General features: G+C 37.3%; 1 protein-coding gene across 1 annotated transcript; it reads right to left on the bottom strand.

The window, feature by feature from the left end:
* Positions 1 to 52: 52 nt before the first annotated feature.
* LOC121146146 (protein LEG1 homolog) lies at positions 53 to 23,403 on the bottom strand. The gene is made up of 6 exons (XM_040965458.1): positions 23,093 to 23,403; positions 21,846 to 21,932; positions 19,557 to 19,741; positions 18,373 to 18,473; positions 3,234 to 3,472; positions 53 to 486 (listed from the first exon to the last, which is right to left on the bottom strand). The coding sequence occupies exons 1-6, from the start codon at positions 23,394 to 23,396 to the stop codon at positions 386 to 388; spliced, it is 1,017 nt and encodes a 338-aa protein (XP_040821392.1). The 5' UTR covers positions 23,397 to 23,403; the 3' UTR covers positions 53 to 385.
* Between the last annotated feature and the right edge of the window lie 2,826 nt (positions 23,404 to 26,229).

Raw genomic sequence — 26,229 nt, 5'->3', positions numbered from 1 at the left:
ATTTATCAGTTCAATTGTATGAGTTTTAAACATATAAATAACTCAGAAGGTGTTTTTTTTTCAACATGCTCTGGTTTTTAATTATAAATCAATAAGTTATAGTGCTCTAAATTTTATGACATTAGATTTCATAGGATAACAACTTCAGAGACATATATGTAGAATTCTGATACTAAACTTCTCAGTTATCTTTTTTGGGGGGGAGAAAAATACAATTTATTTTGATCTTAAATATCTTCAGAATAGATTATTTCAAAAATTATAACTATGTAATTGGAAAAATGATCATTGTACTGATTTTAATTTTAACCTGAATTTTTGACATTATTAGTTCTGAAAAATTTAGATACATTCATTTTTAATCTGTTGATGATCTTCAGAACTTTTAATTTACAATGAAAAGAAATCTATCAACTATCTCTACAATGACTCTCCTTGCAAGTTGCGTATTCATTAACAATTTCCATAGAGTCAAAGATGATGAACCTAGAAGAAAAAGAAAATGAGCACTCAATATTCTTGCAAACATTTTAAAAGGCTATTGGGTAATATGTAATGCAGCAATTTTATTTAATTTCTTTTCCAATAATTCTGTGGTAAAATAAACTATCTCATCGTTGTATTATTTTCAGTACTGTTGGACAATATCTGACTTGCAAACTCATAAATAATAATGTAGAAAAGTACACATTGAGTGTCACTGTTGTATTAACTTGCAACAATAAATAATGTCCATAATTATGATGATTCATTAAAAGAGACACTATTTTCTTTCAAGCAAGTGAAATGGACAAAGCCAATTTGTGAAAAATTCTCCAAGAAAAATTTCCAGTGCTGAAATGAGATGGTGTGTCCCTCATGCATATGCAAGAAAGGTGATGCCAAGCTGAAATGTGGCATCACTGCCATTACTTGAATAAGGAGAAACATTAGTTGCATAGGATTTATCATATTTGGAATTTTTGTTAGTATAACAAATGCAAAGTTCAAGAACATATATTTCAATGCATGAAAAGAGAAATATCAACCCGCTTGAGATGTAGCAAAATAGCACTGAAAGGGTTAATGATCTTACATTCTGCATGAAGGTTGCCCTATATCAGAGAGGACATATGACATTTGTCCTGCAGGGATTGACAGCTAGGGAGATTGAGCATGTTTTCACATGTATATTAGCCACTTTGATTTGTTTTTTGAAAAATATCTGTTCATTTCCTTCACCTATTTCTTTACAAAGTTGTTTCTCATTATTTTCCTCACTGTCTCATAGGTCACACAATAGCATCATTTGCTTCAAAAAGGTCTTCAATTAGATGTCAGGTAAATACCAATAAATTTGTGGCTCTGCCTAACTCCAGTGATTTTGGCCTATATTCAGAACCCTACTAACACCTGCTGGCATGGATGTGGGAAGAAAGTTACCCTCCTTCACTGCTGTTGGGAGTGTAAGCAAGTATAACCTCTACGGAAGTCAGTATGGAGACTGCTATGGCAATTGAAAATTGATCTGCTGTATGACCCAGCCGTTCCACTTCTGGAAATATATACAAAGGAAATGAAATCTGCATACAAGAAAGGGATCTATAATCATATTTATAGCAGCACAATCTACAACAGCAAAGATATGGAAACAATCCAGATGCCTGACCAAAGACGAGTAGATAAAGTGACTGTGGTACATCAGCTTAGTGGAATACTATTCATCCACTAAAAAGAATGAAATTCTACCACTTGCAACCAAATAGTCCCAATTAGGCACCATTATGCTTGGTGAAGCAAGTCAATCCCCAAAGGACAAAAATCATATGTTTTCTGATATAAGGCAAACTTTATGCAAAATATGAAATCAATAGCCCTTTCAATACTGTTTTTGCTACATCTCAGGAGACTTGGTATTTTTTAATACATTAAAAAAAAAACCTTTTTCTTTTCCTTATTAATTTCCTCACTGACTCATAGATCATACAACAACATGGTTTACCTCAGGAAGGCCTGATTTTTTTCATTTCTTCAGCGACATATTGGTCACTCAGTAGCATGGTATTTAACTTCATGCTGCAGTAAATTTTATATTTTTATCTCTGTTGTTGATTTTGTTTTATGGCTTTTCATTGAAGGGGATGTATAATAACTGTGTAGTAGAGACTATCTCATGTAAATGTGAGGATGCAATGCAGTATGCATCTCTATTTCCAAATCAAAGACGAAATCCCAATGAACCCATTAAATGTATCCTGATAATAGGATGGCGCTCTCTCTGCTACTGACCATGCCTACACTGTCAAGATAGGTTAAAACAGCAGAATGATGGACTTATGACTGATTGTAAAGGACTACAGTATTGTAACAACAGGTATAAACTGGTCGGGGTGTGGGCATGGATATGAGGACGATGGAAGGGAAACTCTGGAGCCTATGGAACTGTATCATGGAATATTAAGATAAGCATGATTTTTAAATATATATATATAATTAATTCATGTTTAATTTTATTCATTATATCTCTACAATTAATTTTTTTGAGAAACATATTAATGCTTTTCATTATATTGCGAGGTTTTGATTTGATTCAGAAATTGGTGCATTTTAAAAATTAGAAATGCCATTGCTTCTCAGCCTTTTGGCTAAGATCAAGCACAAAAATGCAAATGATATGCTAATTTACCAAACGATAATCATAGATTACTCTTTGGTTGTTTGAAATTTATATTTTTTTTATTTGAAATCAGAGTTAGAGAGAGAGAGAGAGGAAAAAACAGAGAAAGAGATCTTGGATTCACTGGTTCACTCTCCAGATGGCCACAGTGGCCAGAAGTGAGCAGATTTGAAGCCGCGAGCTAGAAGCTGCTTCCAGATCACCCACATGGGTAAAGGAGCCTGACACCTTGGGCCATCCTTGTTCTTTCCCAGACATTATCAGGAACCTGAATCTGAAGTGGAGTGGTAGAGACAGGAATTGGGGCCTATATAGGATGCTGGTACAAAAGCAGAGGATTAACACGATATACCACTAAGCTTGTTCCAGAATCCTTTTGCTTTTACCTTGTTAAGAATCCATCATGTGAAGGATTAAAGAAAATCATTTCTTACATGATAACAGTGTTGGATTGAAGGAATTAAGACAAGTCAAATTGAGAGTAATTTGTTGATCATGGCAGGATTTTTCTTTTGAAACTTTTCTGCTTTAAGTTGAAGAACAAAGTAGAAACAAATATACTTTATATGATTCTTACCTGTCAGTTTATGTGTACTGGAAACAATATTTACACCTGACAGCAATGTGTTCTGAAGAGACGTAAAGTCACTGATGAATGGGGCTACATCAGTATCAAGAAGGATTCGTGGTGGCAGGCCTTTCTGGGCTTCATGCACTCTAATCATGGTTGTAGGAAACCGAGATGCAGCTAAATATTCCACAATCAATGTCCAGTTTTTACCAAACTCTTCTTCTGGTTTAGAATAATAGGCATATCTAAAAGACATGATAAAATGTACATAATTGCACTTAGTTGTCAAAATTTTAATCTAGCTTCATTCTCTAAAAATTATCTTTTATGAGTAAACTAAATAAATCATTAGTTAAATGACAGATTTACAAAGCAATGTCATCCATTCCTCATAAGATGAAGTTCTAAATAACATAAACTTTTTGAGCAAGTAAGGTTTATCTCAACAATTCAATATACCATATTTCGCATTTTGTGTCATTGGTATAGACTCATTATACTATGTAATAACCAGATTTAAGACCAGGACCCAGTAATACTCTATGGAGACATAGAAATGAATGCCACTCTTCAATACTTCAAACAACTTTTGAACTGAATTTAAAGGACACTCAAAAAAAGCATTTGGAAGTAATAGATGTCTGATTCTTTCATCTAATTTTCTAATCATTGGTCCTTGTTTCTACTGGAGAACAACTTAGAAACTCTTTCACATAGTTAGGAAACACATTATCATAAGGAAAAGTTAAGCATATGGAAAATAATGATGTAACCATACAATTGGTATCACTGGTCCCTATTCACTATCTAAGCATGTTGAGCAACTTGCTGTTTGCAAGCACACTTCTCTCTGAGTCATTATGTACTCCATACTTGGCTCATCAAATATGTTCTCTTTTATGTGCCATCATTGATGATACTACCTATTTCATAAAGTTTCTAACCTATCTATATTGAAATCAACAACTTCTTCCACTTCTATAATTCTACAATAAGTGTATCATACACATATCTAAAGTTTGTCTTCTCATTGTATTTAATTTGACATAGGTAAGTTATATTACCTATTATTTGGACAGCTCATAGATAAGATCCTTGTTACAAAAGTGCATTGCATTACACTTCTCAGTGAACTCTGAACACATTCACTGTCCCTTCAAATCCCATCCTTCCGGGAGCCTACCTGCCCCCATTCCTGGAAGCTCTCGTGTTTACAGAGTTGGATTGCTAACAGAATTGGTTTAGATTGATTGCACCTTAATACATCACAGTTGTCCGTCAAGTAACAATGAAACAAAAGATGAATTCCACAAGGATTTAGAGCCAGAGCCATTGTGCCCAAGTAAAAGTAAATTAAATTAAAAGAGATTCAAAAGTAGTAGCAAAGGGGAAAAGAGACAAAGATATGAGATTAATCAATAGACAAAAGAGCAGAAGTGAAATTCAACAGAAAATTTTTAATATCTTCTGCTGTATAATTTATTTTTTAAAACCCTGATAATAAGCTTTGCCAATACTAGATTCAAGGCTTTTTATCACTGACATTCCTTGTCATTTGTCATAGTAATAATACTTTATATTGTACACTTTTATATACAAGCAGTATATTAAGCCCAGTGCAGGAATTTCTTAACCCATTCTCAAAATCATCCTACATAGCATGCGCTATTATTGCTGCTCTTCAAAAATAAGTAATAGTGTTGAATTTCCCATTCAGAGAACTTGGCAAACCAGAGCCTCATCAATAGGTACATTAACAAAAAGAAAAGTGCATGAATTGGCAATTGAAATAATTTGTAATAATCATTAAAACACCTCCTTTACACTAGTGAAATTTAAGAAAGGCTCAAATTTCCTGAAGATGCATTATCAAACTTTCCATAGACGTGGATGGAAGAAACATATTTGAACCTCCATTTATACTGAATCTAAGTATATATTTACTCCACATACCAAAAAAGCGTAGTGTTCTTAAAAGATCCCAACTAAACAAATTACAAAAGTTATCCTTATAAAAGGCTGATATTAAAAATTCTTTCACCTTTTTTAACTTATCAAAGCCCTATTAAGACATCAATAAGTAGGAAAAAATTCCAAAGCCAGGATAGAAGGAAGTTGAATATGAAATAGAAGTACTTGAAAAGATTTAATAGAAACAAAATTAAATCCTAAACAACAAAAGGACACTGAGAAACAATTTTGACATAATTTGGAAAACCACCCACAATTTAAGAATGAGGAATATTTTGTCATTAAAGAGAGATTGCCAAAATCACAGTGATTGAAAATTTGTTAAGGGACACTCATGCATAATATTCCCTCTCAGACTTCAACTATTGGGTACCTGCTGCCCGTGACACCAAAAATGGTAATGTATGGAGTCACCTACCAGAGACAAGTAGTCACACTTACAGGCAGAAACAGCTTAAAAACAAGGGATTTCAATGAACACTGTAAACCTGCTACTGAAACTCTCTTCCCTTGCTCTTTCCTTCTCCAATCCGACTTCAAGAACATCAACACCCAGTTCTTCATGATGCAAGCAGTGATTAAATTTACAAATGTATCTCTTCTGAAAACCAAGGGAGCTCAAAAAACTCAATTATTGACACCATGGGTCAGTGATTAAAGTGTTATCTAAACAATGCAGCAAGATTATCTTAGAGACTGCTCAACCACTCACACTAAAACACTCAGAGTTTGGGTGTCCATGTTTAAATATGAGTATCCTCCCAGGCATTGGGAAACTCAGTCATTAAAAAAAAAAAAAAAAGAAGAAGAAGAAGAATGTGAAATGGAGAGAGAAGGAAACCTTGGTTCCCACTTGAGGTAAAGAAGAAATTAATTCCAGATCATATACTTCAAATCTGATACCAATGCTTCTTATACAGGAAATCCCAGAGTCAGACAGAAACTTGCAGCAGGAATTCTAAAATAACCTTGGTTCTAATTCTATTTATCCAAAAACTTTTTGATGTACCTTTGTGAAGAGTTAGAAGAACTAATAGGTATTTAGGAACAGCCTCTGTGGGATAAGTGTTTGCAACAACCTGTCATCTGCTTATCAGACACAAAACATTGTCCCATGAAAATGAAAAGATTAACACATAACAAAACGGAACTACTATCCATAAGTAACTGTAAGACACGAATCTGGCACCAGAACAGAACACATGTTCTCCATCACATTTGTCAAGATTTTGGTAAGGTGACATTGATTAACTTAGCAGTAACATTGACTTCCTCCTAAGAAACACAGAAACGAAATACAAAGCAAATCCCATTCCATATCAAGACTACGTAGAGCTGTTCATTTGATATTCACTCTGTGTAAGCTCCCAAAACCCAGACCTTAGTGGACCCTTCCCTTATGTAATCCTTCAAGGTAGAAGTGGCATTGCTCCTGACTTTGTAAAAAAAGAAAAAAAGAGAAAAAGAAAGAAAGAAAAGAAAGAGAGAGAGAAAGAAAAAGAAAGATAAAAGAAAAAAACAATCTCTAAAGAAATTCTACTAGAACATTCACTTTCTGGCCTTTTTTCATTATCTGTATAATCACACTTTGTCAACCATTACACAAAAACCAACTCAAAATAACTTGTAACACTTTCCCACATGATTTACCCTGGTTTGAATACTGCATAAGGCATAGATCTATTGAAACGTAACTGTACATATCTATCATTGCTGGATATCAGTTAAAACTTTTAAATAAAATATCTCATGGAGGCTTTATCTGCCAAAACAAACTACCATGAAACATAAAGATGTGGAATTTGAAAAGCGGTGATATAGTGAATCCAAACCAGAGGCACAGAATCCCAATTGCAAGAGTGAACAGAGATCATGGCACCCTACTAAGACAGGTGAGCACAAATAAATGATCCTTACAGAGACCTCCCCAAGAAAGAAACGTGGAAAGAATTCTTTTTTTTTTTATTGTTGCTTACATTATATTATGTAGTACAGTTTTATAGGCGCTGGGGATCCCCCCCACCCCTCCCATACCCCTCCCCCCATGGTGGATTCCTCCACCTTGTTGCATAACCATAGTTCAAGTTCAGTTGAGATTCATTGCTTGCAAACACATGCCTAGCATAAAGTTCAGCGTCTTATTGTCCAGATAAGTTCATTGGCCTCTTGGGGAGACCTTCTCTGGTCTGAAGATAGGTCTAACAGAGTAAAGATCCAGTCAGTTAAAAGCCCCAACAAGGCCTCAGTATCATTATACAACATTATGGAATTAATTGACATAGTATTGAGTAAACAATATGTTAAAAATAATGCAAGTTCCATTCTTCGAAACATCTGGGTTGAGACAGTATCAATGACAGGTTCAAAAAATAACAAACAACCAAACAAAAAATTACAGGTTAAATCAAGGCAAACATGTGGTATCTAATCTTTTGGGATTCACTCATTTCCCTTAGCATTATAGTTTCCAGTTGGGCCCATTTAGCCACAAAGAACTGCATTTTGTTTTTTTTTAATAGCTGAGTAGTATTCCATGGAGTAGATGAACCAAAGCTTTCTTATCCAATCTTCTGCTGATGGGCATTTCAGTTGCTTCCATGTTTTCGCAATTACTGATTGTGCTGCAATGAACATAGGGATGCATGTTGGTTTGTCGTAAAACAGGTGTTTTGGATATATTCCTAGGAGTGCTATTGCTGGGTCATATGGTATGCAGATTTTGAGTTGTTTGAGTGTTCTCCAGACTGATTTCCATAAAGGCTGTACCAATTTGCAGCTCCACCAGCAGTGGAGTAGTGTTCCCTTTTCCCCGCATCCTCGCCAGCAAGCGTCGTTGGTGTTCTTGTTTATGTGGGCCAATCTTACTGGTGTTAGGTGGTACCTCATCGATGTTTTAATTTGGATTTCCCTTATTGCTAGGGAGCTGGAACATTTTTTCATATGTTTGTTTGCCATTTGGACTTGTTCCTTTGTGAAATGTTTGCCCATTTCCCGTGCCCATTTCTTGAGTGGCTTGTTTGTTTTGGTTGTTTGGGTGTTTTGAAGTTCTTTGTATATCCTGGAAATTAGCCCCCTATCGCCTATATCGTGTGCAAAGATCTTCTCCCACTCTGTGGGTTGCTTTTTTACTTTGTTGATTGTTTCCCTTGCTGTACAGAAGCTTCTTAGTTTGATGAGGTCCCATTTGTTTATTCTGTTCTCAACTGCTATTGCTTTTGGTGTCCTTCTTAGAAAGTCAGGACCTACTCCTAGGTCTTGCAGGGTATTTCCTACATTTTCTTGCAAGAGTTTGAGGGTTTCTGGATGTAGGTTTAGGTCTTTTATCCATGTAGATTGGATCTTAGTGTATGGTGATAGATGTGGGTCTATCTTTTTGTTTCTACAGGCTATCAGCCAGTTGTCCCAACAACATTTACTAAAGAGTCCTTCCCACTTGCTTAAGCTGTCATTGGTCTTTTTGTCAAAGATTAATTGGCTGTATCTGTGTGGATTCCCTTTTGGTGCTTCTATTCTATTCCATTGATCTTCCTTTCTGTCTTTGTGCCAGTACCAGGCTGTTTTGATAACCACTGCTCTATAGTATGTCCAGAGGTCCGGGATTGTGATTCCCCCTGCTAACTTCTTATTTTTCAGGATGGTTCTAGCTATTCGTGGTTTTTTGTGTTTCCAGATGAACTTTTGAATCATTGTATCCAGTTCCGTGAAGAATGTTTTGGGCAAATGATTGGAATTGCGTTGAAAATGTATATTGCTTGTGGTAGTATAGACATTTTAATGATATTGATTTTGCCTATCCAGGAGCACGGGATGTTATTCCATCTTTTGAGGTTTTGTTCAATTTCCTTTTTAAATAGTTTGTAGTTTTCTTCGAATAGGTCTCCTACACGTTTGGTTAGATTTATTCCCAAATACTTCATACTTCTCTCTGCTATTTTGAATGGTGTCCTGTTGGTTAGATCTTCTTCCATCTTGGTGTTATTTGCGTACACTATGGCTGTTGATTTTCGTTCGTTAATTTTGTACCCCGCCACTCTGCCAAACTCTCGTATAAGTTCTAGCAGTTTCTGTATTGAGTCTCCTGGTTTTTCTATGTATAGGATTATGTCATCTGCATATAGTGAAAGCTTGACTTCTTCGTTTCCTATACGTATGCCTTTGATTTCTTTTTCTTGTCTTATGGCCTCTGCAAGTACCTCTAGGACTATGTTGAATAGCAGTGGTGATAGTGGGCACCCTTGTCTTGTTCCAGATCTCAGTGGGAAGGGTTCTAGCTTTTCTCCATTCAGTATGATACTGGCGTTGGGTTTTTCATAAATTGCTTTAATTATGTTGTGGATTTTCCCATCTATGCCTACTTTGGCTAGAGTTTTTAGCATGAAGAGGTGTTGGATTTTGTCGAAAGCTTTTTCTGCATCTATTGAAACTATTATGTGGTTCTTGTTTTGCAGTTTTTGGATATGGTTTATAACATTTATGGATTTCCGAATGTTGAACCATCCCTGCATTCCAGGGATGAATCCTACTTGATCCGGATGAATGATCTGTCTGATGATTTTTTGAATTCTATTGGCTAGGATTTTGTTGAGAATTTTAGCATCAATGTTCATCAGAGAAATAGGTCTGTAGTTTTCCTTCTCTGATGGTTCTCTATCCGGTTTATGAGTTTGGGAGGGTTGCTTCCTCCTCTATTGTTTTGAAGAGCTTGTAGAGGATTGGGGTTAGTTCTGTTCGGAATGTTTTGTAGAATTCTGTAGTGAAGCCGTCTGGGCCTGGGCTTTTTTTCGTTGGGAGATCCTTGATGACTGTTTCAATCTCTACCTCGGTTATGGGTTTATTTAATTCTGCAGTTGCCTCCGGACTGAGTTTTGGTAAATGGTGGGAGTCCAAGAACTTTTCTATTTCTTGGTGGTCCTCAAATTTGTGGGAGTACAGTTCTTTGTAGTAATTTCTAATTATTTTCTTAATGATTGCAGTGTCTGTTGTTATGTTGCCTTTTTCATCTTTAATGCTGTTGATTCTCACTTTCTCTTGTTTTTTTTTGGTCAATCGGGCCAGTGGAGTGTCTATTTTGTTTATTTTCTCAAAAAACCAACTTTTTGATTTGTTGATTTTATGTATAGTTTTTTTGATTTCTATTTGGTTTATCTCCTCCCTTGTTTTGATGATTTCTTGTTTCCTATTGTGCGTGGGACTCTTCTGCTGCTGTTTTTCCAGATCCTGGAGGTGTGAGGTTAGTTCCTGTATTTGGCGTCTTTCTTGGGCCTTGACATGCGCTCCGATTGCGATGAATCTACCTCGTAGCACTGCTTTGGCGGTGTCCCACAAGTTTTGGAATGTTGTATCAGAGTTTTCATTGGTTTCCATGAATTTTTTGATCTCATCTTTAATTTCTTCTCTGACCCATTGTTCGTTTAATAGCATATTGTTCAATTTCCAAGAGTGCCTATACTTCCTGGGGAGTTTTGAGTTGTTGATTACCAGTTTCATCCCATGGTGGTCTGAGAGGGTACATGGTATGATACTAATGTTTTGGAAGTTGTTTAGATTCGCTTTATGTCCTATCATGTGGTCGATTCTGGAGAAGGTGCCATGCACCGCTGAGAAGAATGTATAGTCTGTGGCCTTAGGATAAAAAGTTCTATATATGTCTACTAAGTCCAGTTGTTCTATTGTTTGTGTGAGCTCTGTTGTTTCTTTGTTGAGTTTTTGTTTCGTAGACCGGTCCATTGTTGTTAGAGGTGTGTTGAGATCGCCTACAAGAATTGTGCGGGTGTCTATGTCTTCCCTTAAGTCTGTAAGTAATTGCTTTACGTAAGTAGGTGCATTAAGATTCGGTGCATAAACATTAATGATGGTGATTGCTTCTTGATGGATCATTCCTTTCACCAGTATAAAATGGCCTTCCCTGTCTCTTTTGATGTTAGTTAGAATGAAATCTATCTCGTCTGAAATTAGGATAGCTACCCCAGCTTTTTTTTCTCGTCTATTGGCGTGGAATATCTTTTTCCATCCCTTCACTTTCAGTTTCTTTGCATCCTTTCTGGTTAGATGCGTTTCTTGTAGGCAACAGATGGTTGGGTCTTGTTTGGTGATCCATTCTATTAATCTCTGTCGTTTGATTGGTGAATTTAGACCATTTGTGTTGAGAGTTAAAATTGAGAGGTTGCAATTTTGCCCTGCCATGTGATTGTGTTGTGTGTGTGTTGTTGCCTATGTAATTGTCTTGTTTGTGCGGCCTTTAGTTTGGAGACCTTCTTATTTGCCAACTTTGTTTGTGATTTGCCTCCTTTTTGTCCGGGACTAGCGCAATTCTAAGGAGACTTTGCAGAGCTGGTTTTGTGTAGACATATTCTTCTAGTTTTTCTTTGCTATTGAAGTATCTGATTTCATTCTCATATACAAATGAGATCTTTGCTGGGTAGATTATTTTTGGTTGACAGTTGTTTTGTTTCAGGACTTGGAAGATCTTTGTCCATTCTCTCCTTGCTTGTAGGGTCTCTTCGGAGAAGTCAGCAGTGATTCTGATGGGTTTTCCCCTGTATGTGATCTTTTCTCTACTTCGTACTTGTCTCAGGATTCCTTCTTTGTCTTCATTGGAGTAGAACTTGAGCACCGTGTGTCTGGGTGAAGATCTCTTTGGATCATGTCTGTTGGGAGTTCTCTGTCCGTCCTGTATGCGGGGTGGATTTGTGTTCCAAGTGTTTTGGAAGTTTTCCTGTATAATTTCATCAAGCACTGCTTGCATCCCAGATTCTCTTTCTACTCCCTCGGGGAGGCCGATGATCCGAATATTCAGTTTTCTAAGGTAATCTTTCATCTCTTGCATCATTTTATTAGTTTTGCTGAGGTTTGTCTCCAGCTGTTTAATTCGCTGGACACCTTCATTTTGTGTGTCTTCTGTTTCAGAGATCCTTTCCTCTGCCGCATTTATTCTGTTGATGAGGCTTTCAATTTTATTCTCTTGGGCATCCAGTTTGGTTTTGATTTGTTGTATTTCGGTGATTATGCGGTTCTGGAGGTCTTCCAGCTTTGTGTCCACGTCTCTGAGAGATTTTAGCATTATTTTCATCAATTCCTTTGTTGGTAACACTTCCATGTCTTCATCTCGCATCGCCGATATTGATAATGGCTTTTGGCCCTTGTTTGGTGGGGTGCTGGCTCTTTCATCTGGAGCACAACTCTTTCTGGTGGTTTTTCCCATTGCGTTGGTGTATTCTGGTGGGGCAAATGGACCCGTGTGTTGAGGGGCTGTCAGGTGCTTTCCTGTAGAGATTGGAGCCTGCAGGCGTGGTGTTGCCGGGCGTGGTAATTTTCAAGGCACCGTTGGTGCGTTCTCAGGGCCCGGGGCTGTAGAGCACCACCTTGGGGGCCCAGTGGATTCCAGGCACACTCTGGGCACCTCTTCTACAGGTGTGACACCCCAGGGCGTGGAGGGATGGAGGCGCTCTCTGGGTGTGCCCCCTGTGCGGGAATCCCCAGGGCTTAGAAGGTTTTATGTGCTTTCTCCCTGCGTTCTCCGTGTCAGGGACTGCAGGGTTTTTCAGGGCCCACCTGTTGCGTCTCCCACACACGGGACTGTGGGTGAGGCACTTTCCAGGCGTGGCTCTTGTGCAGTGAATCCACCACTCGTGGTGTGTGGGTGTTCAGAGCCCCTGCTCCCGTGTGGCTCCCCCACACAGGCCCTTAGCGGAGGAGTGACCCAGGCGCCCTGTTATAATGACTTCACGGCAGGTTCTCACCGTGTCAGTGTGATGCAGGAGTTTTCAGAGCTCTCCTGGTGGGTCGCCCACGCTCAGAACTGCGGGGTGGGAGGCTAGGAGTGAGCAGTTCACCCTATGGGAGTGGTACCTGCGTGCCAGGGACACACAGCGCTACACTTCCCAAAACTGGGAGCTCTCCTGACACCTGACACCTGACACCTGTGCTGCGGAGGCGGCTGCTGCAGGCAGCGATCAGAATCCTCCTGGTGTTCTCGCGCATCCACCAGGCAGGATGTGGGGGACTCCAGATCCTCGCCAGCAGCCTCTGCGCACCGAGACGCACTGGCCCCCCTCAGCGCGGGAACATTCGAGGCGCCTTCCCTCACCACCAACACCACTGCGCGTAGTTCCCAAGGCACAGACCCAACCGTTTCAGGCTGCCTGCCCCGCCTTCTCAGAGGCTGGAACCTCAGTAGGGGGCGAGGAATGCGGAGGCTGCCACGTCAACCCCCCCCCCTCACCAAACGTCCGGCTGCTGCAGTCTGCCTCCGCCGCTGTCAAAGGCTTCCCGCCGGCGACGATCCACCCGATCTCCCTGCCTCCGAGCTGGCCGCGTCTCCCGTCAGGCCGTTTTCAAAAGTGACTCTGCAGGTCTGGAGTGGGATGTCGGTTTCTCTACCTTTGTCCTGCTCCGTTCTCGTTGTTCTTCCGAGTTGTGTGGATCTTTTTGGCTCCACACTGTCCCAGGGAGCTTCACAGACCTCTCCCTGCGGTTCCCTGCTGTTCCTCTTTGCTGCTTCTGTAGCGTTTTATCCCTATCTCGCTGAACGCTCCCTCACAGCCTTCCTCCTACGTCGGCCATCTTAAAACTTCCTAGAATTCTTGCACTTTGAGCAATATAGGAAGTATTTGTGGATTGCCGATTGGTGGTACAGTAGAGTTGCATGTAAGTAGTACTAAGGAGGAAAACAAGGTAATGATCCATTTCACAAGGAATAAAATGGGGTGGCGAGGAAAGGTAATCAGCTTGGCCTGCACCCAGGTGAGTAATGATTGCGGTCAATGTAATAGAAGCTCTTGAAAATCAACATTCAGCTTCCCCGGCCACCTCTTCCTAGAGACCTGTGGTTGGGAAGGGGTCTTTGTGGAGTGGGGAGGAGGTGAGCAAACCCACAATTTCCCACAGTGATGACTTAAAGGAGGATACCTAATCTTGAAAATTAAATAAATTGTTTCAGTAATAGATTTTTAAAAGCCCACTTGCAGCAAAAAAAAAAAAAAAAAGACTAATTAGGGGCAAAATACCATTTCTCCAGACATTCATGTTTTATTTTATTTTATTTTTCAGGATTGTGAGGCTGTTCAAAATCTCTACATTTTACATTAACATGTAAAAACATTTCAACATACAAGCAAAAGTAACTAGGATTTTAAAATAAAAAGTCACATCTGCAATCATAATTTAAAAAGAAGAGATTTAAAGAAAGGTCTCTGTAGTGTTCCTGAGGAGGAAACCATAGCACCTGCAAGAAGATTCTAAGCATGCGGATTTTTACATTAGCTGAGTCTTCAGAAAGGAAGTTAATCTTGTGTTTTATTTCTGCTTTGTTTCTCAGACATTATACATTGCAAAGGTACAAAACTCTGTTTTTATTAAACATTTTAAGCACACAATAAAATCTTTAGGCAATAATGACCTTTGATTCCATTTGTCATGCCCGCACATCCCACAGGGCAGCAGAATGGACTAAGAAATCACAGGGAATAAAGCTGATGTTTGATCAAGCACAAACGCCATGTAAGATATGGTCACATTAGGTTGTCATGAACTGCAAAATCCCCATACGTGTGGCTACACGGTGAAGATGGCGTAAGTAAATCTACTCTGCTACCCATCATGTCAAAGGACAGTATATGCTATCATATATTATACACAATGTTTGATAGTGAAAATAAATGAGATCAACTGCTCTACTTCCAACCAGGACACCTACTGGTGTGCCTAGGAGAGCTGGCGAAACTGCTCAATGCTTCAGCCCGGGGCCCTGGGCCTCTGCACTCATGTTGGAGACCCAGAGGAAGCTCTGGGCTTTTTGTTTCAGGCTGATATAGCAACAGACTTTGTGGCCATTTGAGGAGTGAAGCAATGGATGGAACATTTTCTTGATTTTTCCCTGTCTCCGTAGCTCTGCCTTTCAAATAAATATATCTTTAAAAATAGAAAAGGCTTACAAAAGTAAATACAAAAAAAGAAAATATTTTGACACAGCTCTACAATGTGATTGTGTGACTGATACTATTTGCAAAAGAGTGAAATTTTTTAAAATTTTGTAAAGTATAAAAGTTACGGTAAACTAAGGTTAATTTATCTAGAAAAAATTTTAAATGGTTTAATAAGTTTTCTGGAGCCTAAAAATATAATACCCGTGTTTATAAAATCTCCAGCAGCCCCTGATTATGCTGTAGAGCTTTGTGTTAACTTACCACTCACGCACAGACTCAAAACCACTTCAAGCCTTGAAAAGTCCATTCATGGCAAGTGCCTTTTATGGTGGTCCAGTTTCATCACTTTTAAAAGAAGTGTTTATTTATTTGAAAGGTATAGTCAGACAGGGAATGAGAGAAAAAGATTTTCCATTTGCTGATTCACTCCACAAATGGCCACAACAGTCAAGGTTGGGCCAGAATGAAGTCAAGAGCCATGACATTCTTCAGTGTCTTCCATGAAGGCAGTAAGGAGCCAAGTACTTTGGTCATCTTCCACTGCCTTCCCAAAGCATCAATAGGAAACTAGATCAAAAGTGGAGCAGCAGAGACTCCACAGGCATTCATATGGGATACCCATGTCACCTACTCAGCCTACTGCACCATGATATTGGCACCCTAATTCTTTCATCTCATATGCTTACCATGGCTTTTCTATTTTTAAATATATTTAAATGCACAAATATTTACCACTGTGTTACAACTGCCTATAGCATTCAGTATAGTAACATGCCCTACAAGTTTTAGCAATATGTTACATGTATGCCATCTAACCCAGATAGATAGTAGGTTTATCAATCTCATTTATTACATAAACATCCATGTTTATGTAAGTTTAATATGTGATGTTAACTCAGTGACAAAACTGCTTGATGATACATTTATGACAATGTATTGCCTTCATTAAGTAATTTGTGATTCGACTTCTTATTCTTTTACTTAATAAATGTTGTTTTGTAAAAATACTTTGGTGGAACATTTATTGACAGCTAAAGGTAAAGTCAGAAATATAGCTCAGGAATAAAAAGGCTAATTAAAATATCTTATTATAATTAGCAAATATGAATATTCCATTAATGATTGGAAAAATAAATGCCTTTTTAGTCTACATATTTGTGATCAAAATTGTCATATAAAAGTTAACATTTATTTGCCCCCATAAATTTTATGTTGCATGATTTTGAAGTAATTAAAGATGCTCTGTTGAAAGATGGCTTTTAAAAAATAATTCCATTGCACAAATAGGAATAAGTATGTTGAGCTTTACCGTCCAAATGTCTAACAGAAAAGAAACATACCTAAATTTTTTTTTAAAAAAAGAGAAAATAATGATCAATAATTTGAAGTATTTAAAATGCCCTTGTTATTCATATTTAAGTTGTGGTTTGAGGGGAGAGAAATGTGGACAGCAGTTAACTTGCCAATACACTTGGATGCCTGCATCCCATTTCAAAGTGCTTGGGCTAAAAGTCAAAATTGAACATCCAATTCCTTCTCTTGAACACTGTGGGAAGCAGCAGATGATGACTCAAGTGCTTGGATTCCTGAAATGGACACTGGCCATCAACACTGCGTTCTGGGCTCCCCTTTCAGTGCTCAGTCCTAGCAGTTAAAGGCACTTTGGACACAAACCAAGAGAGAATGCACTCTTCTCTCTCTCTCACTCTCACTATCCCCCTAACCCTTCTCTTCCTCTCTTCCTTTTTCCCTCTGTCCCGTTCTCTTTTCATTTCTTCCTCTTCCCCTTTATCCCTTATTTTAACTTGTATGAACACTTAAAATGTTATTTTGAAGGATGTGGTTTGGAACACACATTTGATGAACTGTATTAAGATACTACTTGGAACATCTGAGTCTCATAATAGTTCTAGTTTTTATTTCACCTCTAATGCAACATTCCTACTAACAATACAAACCTCTTTTTCTGTCCACCATTCAAATAAAAATTTATAAAGCTGTGTTTTTCTAATGATTTAACTTTTTGAACTCACATATAAAATGTATGTGGGTATTGTAGCACAGCAAGTTAAGCCATAAGATGGGACAACTACTGCCTTATCTAGCTTTGTTTTGGTAGACATTTGTAGAATGAACTTGCAGATGGAAGATCACTCTATGATTCTACATTTCAATCATTTTGCCTTTCAAATAAACAATCCACAAAAAATATATAGGGCACATTGTGTGATGTTTCGATACATTCATATATTATTGTATGTGTAAGTTATTGGAGAAGACTCCAAAATTTCAGGAAGTAAAAGCAAAAACCACAAATGAGATTTAATTAAACTCTATTTTCTGCGTAGAAAATTATTTTTTAATTCACTTGAAATACATGTAGGTGAAAAAAATCCAATGAAATAATCAACATGATGTCGTTGGCCATCTCCACTCACGAGTCTCGTCTGTTAATTTGATTGCTGCTTCCTTTAATCACAAAACAGGGGGAAACTGAGTTCCAACTATTGTGATGGCAGCTATAATCCCAATTTATATCACAGACTAAAGCAAAGTATTAACTCCACCACTGTCCAACTGCATACCTAACTATGAAAGTCACAACCTAAGGAAGAATGTGTTGACCAAATCTTTTATATTGCTTGTTGATGCAGTCAGTGGAAAGACAACACTAAATGGAAGATAGCTTCCAGAATTCATTTTCTAGTTACACAGCCCTACAAGCTACCTCTTTCTGATATAAGCCCTACCCAGATTTCTACTTCATACATCATCTATTGATTGATTTGCCGCTCTAAATAATATCACTAATTCAACTCAACAGCCTTACAAGTTTAATTGTAGCTGAACCAGTGTTTCAAGCCAGTGTTATCTTCTGTCCTATCTTGTGTGCAATCCTTTATGCTGGTGAATATTTCTCAAGTATGTGCCAATAAACTATGTATTAGTAATCAAATTGATCATAATGTATTTTATCCTAAATGGCTTTTCACCAATAAGAAATGCATTCTATGCTGTTGGCTGCATGCTTCTTTCATGCAAATCCTGGGTTTTTATCTTTTAAAGATTTGTCTTCATAAAACATACTCAAGCCTAATCAGATTAAAATTTATATGTCTTATCATAACCTCCAAGGTTTAGAAATTTCATAAAATGTTATGCTTAAAAAGCACTGAAAAGAACAAAATATACAAATAATACGAAAAGTAACTTAGTAGGTTCATTAAAGATAACTTTGCATTCATTCTTACCTGTCTTTAAAACGATCACCTGTATTTTCCAAACTTGCGGAATGCGCATCCCATAAGTGTTTCAACAAGCCATCAAAGTTACTAGAAGGTGATTGCATATACTAAAGTATAAAAAGAAAAAAGCCTTAACATTTGAACAACTACAACAAATCCTTTTCCTGAAATATTAAAATATTTATACCTAAAATTTCCATCTTTAACAACAAATTAGTATGACACCTTAGTGCAGAAATTCTTAATGAATAACAACAAAAAGCAATTATTACTTCCACTAATAATGGACGCATCTGAAAGAAAGGAAATTTAACTATATTCAAAGTGTTCATCTCATGTTTTGTGCTAATATTGTTAACTTCTTAACCATAATCTCTTAAGTAAAAGAAGAAAAATTGATAGAATGTTAGACCATATAAAAAGTAACTCATCAAGAATGTGAAGAACTGGTAATTCTATCATCTAATCATTGCTTTTAGCCTACGTACAATATATTTTTTTCTTTTTTTATTATTGATTATTTATTTATTGGAAAGGCAGATATACAGAGAGGAGAGACAGAGAGGAAGATCTTCTGTCCAATGATTCACTCCCCAAGTGAGCGCAACGGGCCGATACTATGCCGATCCGAAGCCAGGAGCCTCTTTCAGGTCTCCCGCGCGGGTGCAGGGTCCCAAAGCTTTGGGCAGTCCTGGACTGCTTTCCCAGACCACAGGCAGGGAGCTGGAAGCGAAGTGGGGCTGCCAGGATTAGAACCGGAGCCCGTATGGGATCCCGGGCATGCAAGGCGAGGACCTTAACCACTTGCGCCACCGCGCCAGACCCTACGTACAATATATTTTAACTTCAGCTTTGAACATGTCATATAATACTTCAGTTTATTACATTTTTTCCCTCGGTTACTCTGAAATCACAAACAACTAGAATAGCTGGTTCACTCTTTAGGTAAAACATCCTATATGCTCAGCATGTGCATGTAATTTTATTTGATGTGTGAAGAATGGGTAGATTTTGTGTTAATAATACAGTAGGGTAGTGCATAAAATACTGTGCTGACATATAGGTATATATGAATAATTTGATATTTTAATATTGAAATATAAAAGCACCAAAACAAGAAATGCCACACAGCAAAAGAAATCCTCTTGCCATCTTCTAAGTACATAAACAACAAGACTTAAAGGTAAGACCTGGTAAAACAGATTCCACTTGGTCATTTTCTCAGGAAAAGATAGAAGACAGCTGGAAACATCATAACAAAACTTCATCTGATCCTTGGGAGGTGGCAAAAGTTTAACTTGGTCTGGAGATACTCCCAATATGCCAGAATCAACCGCAGCAAGGAAGGGTAATGCACCCAGAAAATAATTCACATCTGTAAGAACAAAAGAATTACTATGACTACAAACAAATATCAAAGATAGTATTTTAAAAGAAGTCATACGTCATCAAGGGGAAATTTAGAGATACAGATGGATGCCATCAAACTTTAAACATTAGAAGAAATAGATCAATGAAATTTCCCCAATACTCGCCTAATTTTACCATGCTTCTGTTGTCTGACAATTACAAATGTATGCTGGTCTAAGTACTACATTAAAATATAAAGCAAAGAACAGTTTTACTGGAAGTCAGCATCGTGATGTAGCAGGTAAACCTCTTCCTATAATGCTGGCATTCCATATGGGCTGCGGGTCCTGCCGTAGTTGCTCCATTTTCAAATCAACTCCCTGCTGTGGCCTGGGAAAAGCAACATCAGACCAACCGATTGCTTGGGTCCTTGCCACCTTCTTAGCAATTCTGAAATAAGCTCCTGGATCCTGGTTTCATTCTAGATTCACTGTTGTCTGTTCCAGTCATCTGGGCAAAGAACCAGAGGATGGACAATTCCTTTTTTGCAGTCACTTCCTCTCTCTGTTACCGTGACTTTCAAACTAATTTTAAAAATCAATTTCATCTGAATCCGATTGTATGCTTTTATCGATTTGTTAAGTAAAAATGTAATAAAGCTATTTGCCTACCCATAATGGCACAAAATATCTACCATTTTACTGTGAATTCCAGTACTTTTTCCCTAAAATGTTCTAACATGTTTACAGTTTTTGGCAAGTGAAATTTTCCAGTCACATTTATCACTGTAATTGTGAACCTGATGTCACTATGTCCTTGTGATAGGCGCCTATGTCTCTAAAGCAACAATTTTGGAAAAGCTCCACCAATATACATGGTCAATTTCATTAACACTCAAACAACAAGTTTTTAACTGTCGAACTGAATAACTTATTTCAGTAGATTCAGAAATTTTGATTTTGTTAAATATTAGTCTTCTACTGATTTACATTCGAACTCAGTGAAAAGGTTAGTGTGATGGTGTTTCAGGCTAAACCTGCCTGCATGCACTGGCATTCCATATGGGCACCAGTTCATGTCCAAGCTGCTCCACTCCCCATACAGCTCTATGCTTATGGCTTGGGAAAGTAGCAGAGGGTGGCCCAAAGCCTTGGGACCCTGCACAGGTGTGGGAGACTCAAAAGAAGCTACTGGTTTCTGGTATTGGATTGGCTCAGCTTTGGATGTTGCAGTCATTTGGAGAGTAAACCAACAGATGGGAGAACTCGCTGTTTCTGCTTCCCTCTTTAAATCCACATTTCCAATAAATGTAAATAGGTCTTTTTAGAAAATCAGTGAAACACTTCATCATGGTCATGTATTAGGGATGCAATTGTATGTTCCAGGGCAAGAAGCTAACCACAATCACTTAGCCAATCTGAAAATAATACTCTAATTTCTAGATCGGAGGCAACTCTCCTTTGTGAAGAATGACTCAGAACAAAAAGAGAAAAACGTTGGTGCATAGGAATCATGTAACTCTGAGGAAGTGAGAGAGAACATGGTCTTCTTTGCAAATGATAATTCGTAAGATATTGTTACATAAATCTAAGGAATCATTATGCAGGTTAGTTTTATTAACTAAAATCTACATTACAGAATTAGAAAATAGTCTCAGGTTATTTTAACTTTAAGTATATAACTAAAGTTTGATATTACTCATTGCTAAATGGCATGTGTACCAGTCTCAGATATGTTCATGACTCTAAATGTTAAACTCACCAAATAGGAACAAATTGACGGATCCTAATTTTCAAATCTCTCACATCCCATTCTCACTCATTCCAGAGCCTCTCTGTCCTACTGGGAACATCCACCTAACCGCCAGGACTCCTTCTGAGGACCTACCCGTTGGCAGTACACTGCTTTCATCCTTCCCGAAAAGCTGAATACACCCCCGGGAATCATGACTAATACTGTGGCTCTTAAATCCTGTAAGGTCACATAAAGGACACAAGGGCCATGGTGAACTCAATTTCTTTTAAAAATTGAACATGACTGTTTCAATTCTGTCTCTATCCCCAAGCTTTTAGGCTGATGGCTTTCTCTGAGGAAGGCTAACGCCCACTGTGCTGTGTAAGTGAACCTACCAGCCCACCAGCTGTCCACGGAAATGCACAAAGGATCTCCAGATTCGTAGCCACAGGATGTCCTTTTGCTGGGATCAGCTAGCCTGCCTGGAAAAGGCAAAATGCAGTGAGTTCTTGAGTACATTTTGGAACTGTTTAAATAATTTCTACAAATATTATTTGTGAATATCTGGTTGTTGTACACTCATTGCTTTCTTCCCCATCTCTCAGCCTAATTCTTTCTTTTTCCTTAACAATATCACCATTTTCTAGTTTTCAGCTATTCCTGAATATTATTTGCTTTTTGTAAACATTTACTCTTCTATTTCCTTCTCAACATCCCTAAAATCTATTGAAGCCACAGGCATACAGTTTAAGAGAGATGACAAGGAATCAAACCAAATTCCTTTTCCATCAGGTCTGGTTAAACCTTGTCTAAAAAATCTTTAATGGCTTTGTTTCCACAACTTCAACATGAGAATAATACTTACTGCATACTAGGATCGTTGTAAGAAGTGAGAAAAAACATCAATAGTGTTTGACATATAATACCTGAATATTGTAATTAAATTTTACTTTCAACAACAAATGAATTAACATTATCTCTATCTTCACATTTCTTCATTGATTATGTTTTCACCATGGATTCAAACAGCCATTTAGCTACAATAGTTTCTGTCAGATAGCATAAAAATGTATCTTGTTTCATGATCATTTGTCTCAAAAAAATTTGACAGTGTAATAGATCTTATTTCCATATGAAGAAATCTTAAACTGATAAATAAGGGGCTGCTCATTTATAAGCTATAAGCATCATCAAGCAGTCACAGAGCCTCAAGATATACACACCACTTTGGAATTTCCTGCTATGTGCATGTATTTTAATTTTAATTTAACATTTAATGTGTTTTAATTTTTATTTGACATTCCCTGCTGTTTAGTGGCTTCCATGACTTTTCTGATAATCCTGGGCCTTAAGCAGAAATGTATTCCTACACTTAATGGGAGTTCAGTAAACATTTGTAAGTAACTTAATAAATTAAATGTTTCACCTTCTTGTGACTGGTAATCATGTCATGCCTCAATTAAAATTCGTAGTAGAAATAGACAACCTATGTGTGAAGGATTTATGGAGAAAAAGTAAAGATGATAAATCAAGATATTCTAAAAGATTCGGACAGATATTCTAAAAGATTAGGTACAAAGCAGGCCCCACTTCATCCTCATATTTAGTAGACCATTAAAATGAGAGTAAAAGACACTCTTACCTGTTTTATGTTGCCACGAATACTGTAGGGGTAATCCCCATAAAATGTTTTGTTCATTCTCTGGTCCAAATTTCTCAAAGTACCTGGCTGTATTGTTCAGTAGGATTTTATACATCCCCATTCTGTCAAGGTATGCCCATGGGTTAATAATGTACACGTTGTTCTCCACTTTGAAGTCACTGAATTGCCCAGGACTCTCTTCCCATAGTGCAGGATACAGCTCTGAAAGACTGGAAGCTCCAGCTAAAGAAACTGCAAAGCAACCTACTAGTATAAAGCTCCAGAAAGAAAGGAGAGCCATCATGCCAAAATTAAGAACTGAACTGCAGCACAGCTTTTATTGGGAACTGGAGGAGGAAGTCACGATGTTTTCTTACGTCACAGCTTATCAACATTTTGCATTCTGTTTTGTGGATGGGGAGAGCATGAAAAGGAATGCATATATTAGCTAGTATTTCATATAACTGAATTTTGCAGTCTGTCAGAACACTATGTAATTTCTAAAACATAAAATTGGCTTTTCTATAATGCATTGAATAAAAGTATTTGTGCTTTCTCTCTCACACTCACACAAACACACATAAAAAATAACATACATCAAAATCCCCTGTCAATGTTGTGATTTAAAAACAACTAGATCATTATTTTTATAAGAATGTTTTCTCATGAAAATACTATTTTATATTTTGTGGAAAGTACTAAAAATTTGAATATAGAAATGCTAATATTTGTCATGATATACAGTTGTCAGTTCCTGCTGTAAGAAAGTAGCCTAAATGGTAACAAACCCAATGGAATGGGTCAGGCTGTTGGAATATACTCCGTTATTTCCCAGTATCTATTCTCCATGTTTTATTAGCAAAAAGGATCTTACAAATGTAGCCGCTAATTTGATCTCCCGGGATTAAGGTTACATTTTCTCTGTCTTTCACAAAACACATATCTGTAAATCCTCAATTGTCAGCATAATGAACTCCTCACGTTTCAAAACAAGTCAAAACTAGTGCTTATTTCAGCATTGTCAGAATAAATCATCTTTTTATTATTACTGAATTCTTTGCCTAATAGCCATTTCATCATAAAATATATATGTATCCAAATGTACTAGCATAAAAAACAAAGTGCTGAAAAACCCACTCATGCAAAACTTTGAATATTGAAAAGGTACATTCTAACTAAAAATATATGTATCTGAAAATGGACTACAACATGTATTTTTCTAAAATAAATTGCCACAATCTTTCTGTAGGTAGAAGCTTCAAAAGTGTTTCCTCTAAAATCAGAATTAAGAAGTCAATAGGACAAAATTTAAAGTGTCATTGACAACACTATAAAATGAAGTTGGTGATAAAAAATTAGAGGTATAAAACTGACAGTGAAAAAGCAGGAAAAACTCGGAAAGTAACCTAAAATGATAAGGAAATTTAATATATAGTGGTTGGAAATTAAATCACATACCAAAAATAATATGAAAGTATAGGTCATGAAAGTACAATACAAAATTTTAAATTATAAAATAACCAGCATATTTAGGAATAAATGTAATTGTTATCATCTATTTGGAAAAGATACTAACAACACCAATGGAATTGAACTATTAAGGGTCAAACCATACTTTAACAGACTCAATATTATCAACACATTAGTCTATAAATATAACAAAGAGCAAATAATTTTTATAAAATAAAATATGCATATTTTATTTTGTTATATAAAATAATATAATTTTTATGACAAGAAAATATAAAACTAAAGTTTGTCTAAAACATAAATTTTATTAGATGGTTGAACACAGATGCCCAGATATTGCCTCCCCCAGCAAAAAAAAACTAACACTAGCAATCAAATTACTGCATTTCCTCATGAGCACAGGAACAGAGCACTGTAACCCAGCAATAAAAACATAAGAGCCCCATGCAACACAGACAGGAGATTTTAGCATAAAGAGAAGAGCAAATGCACTAACTGCCATGAATCCAGGTTCATGGTCAAGGAGAATTTCATAGCAAAGGAAAAAAAATAATAAGAAAAACTTAGCAGAATTCATCTCCAAGGATGTTAGATGTCAGTAATCTTGGCACCAGGAGGATTCTGCACTGCAGAGTTGTAACGCAGCAAGAAAAACTACCATGCGTATATGTCATAACTTCAGGGAGGGAACTCACTTGCCCAACCCTGCCTCCCCTTCCCTGGTACCACAGTCCGAGGCAATGCGACACCATGAGAAAGGGATCACTGTTGGAAGTCTCTTTGGTCTATGGGACTGAAGACTTGAAAACCTCATCCTGGGAACCCATAAATATGCTGAAGTGCTAGCATAAAATGCTACAGCCACACAAACCAACTACACAGCAGCAAAATATCCCATCATCTTAGCCCTAGAAACATTCCGCATTACAGAGGGCAGGTAAACCTTAAAGTATGGTCAGTTGCTTCTGCAGCTTGGGACCCATCCTACCATCACTTGATTTTTGTCCTTGGCCATATTCAGCTGTACAACACTTTGTTTTGGGGCCATAACTGTCATTCTTCTCTAGCTTGACCATCACAGCCATGGGCCCAGTTCCACTGTGATTTCTTTGCTTAGACAACCATTAGGCTTGGACCCAACACTGACATGGCCCTGTTGATCTTCACAGGAACCGCCATACCCTTGCCAAGAATGAGAGGAACTCTCTACACTCCTGTTAGCTCTGCAGTTGTTTAGAGTGGAAAAAGACACAAGGAGACCACACTTTAATGTCTGCTAGAAATAAACCTATGTAACCTACCAAACCAGCACCTGAAGACACACCTTCACAAAAAGAACTTAATCACAATGGAAGCCCTTCAAAAGTCATAGAAAAGTGATCTACCAGATGCATAAATATAAATTGAATAGCAAACGAGTATGAAAATCTAAAGTAATACAATGCCTAAAAAGAAACACAATTATTCTTTGGTAACAGATACCATAAAAGAAAAAGATTAAACCATCCAAGAAATGATTATAAGAATACTAAAATAGACACATGATAGTATAGTTAGAAAATTAAATAGTAGGAAGTTAACTCATTATGGATGAAAAAAGATACATTCAGCAAAGGCAGGGTCTTGTAAAAGAACCAAGGAAAAATCTTAGAAATGAGGGATTCAAT

Source organism: Ochotona curzoniae, unplaced genomic scaffold (assembly GCF_017591425.1).
Source record: "Ochotona curzoniae isolate NIBS_2020 unplaced genomic scaffold, NIBS_Ocur_1.0 scaffold_3890, whole genome shotgun sequence".
Classification (NCBI taxonomy): Eukaryota; Metazoa; Chordata; class Mammalia; order Lagomorpha; family Ochotonidae; genus Ochotona; species Ochotona curzoniae.
The sequence above is the reverse complement of the archived record's forward strand: the minus strand, read 5'-3'. Positions and strand labels throughout refer to the sequence as shown.

Excerpts from the sequence above, each read along its gene's own strand:
- LOC121146146 (XM_040965458.1), bottom strand. The coding sequence starts at position 23,396 with ATGATGGCTCTCCTTTCTTTCTGGAGCTTTATACTAGTAGGTTGCTTT. Across the intron at positions 19,742-21,845 it reads CGTGGACAGCTGGTGGGCTG|ATGTGAATTATTTTCTGGGT; the intron begins GTAGGTTCACTT and ends TTGTTCTTACAG. Across the intron at positions 487-3,233 it reads CAGTACACATAAACTGACAG|GTTCATCATCTTTGACTCTA; the intron begins GTAAGAATCATA and ends TTTTTCTTCTAG.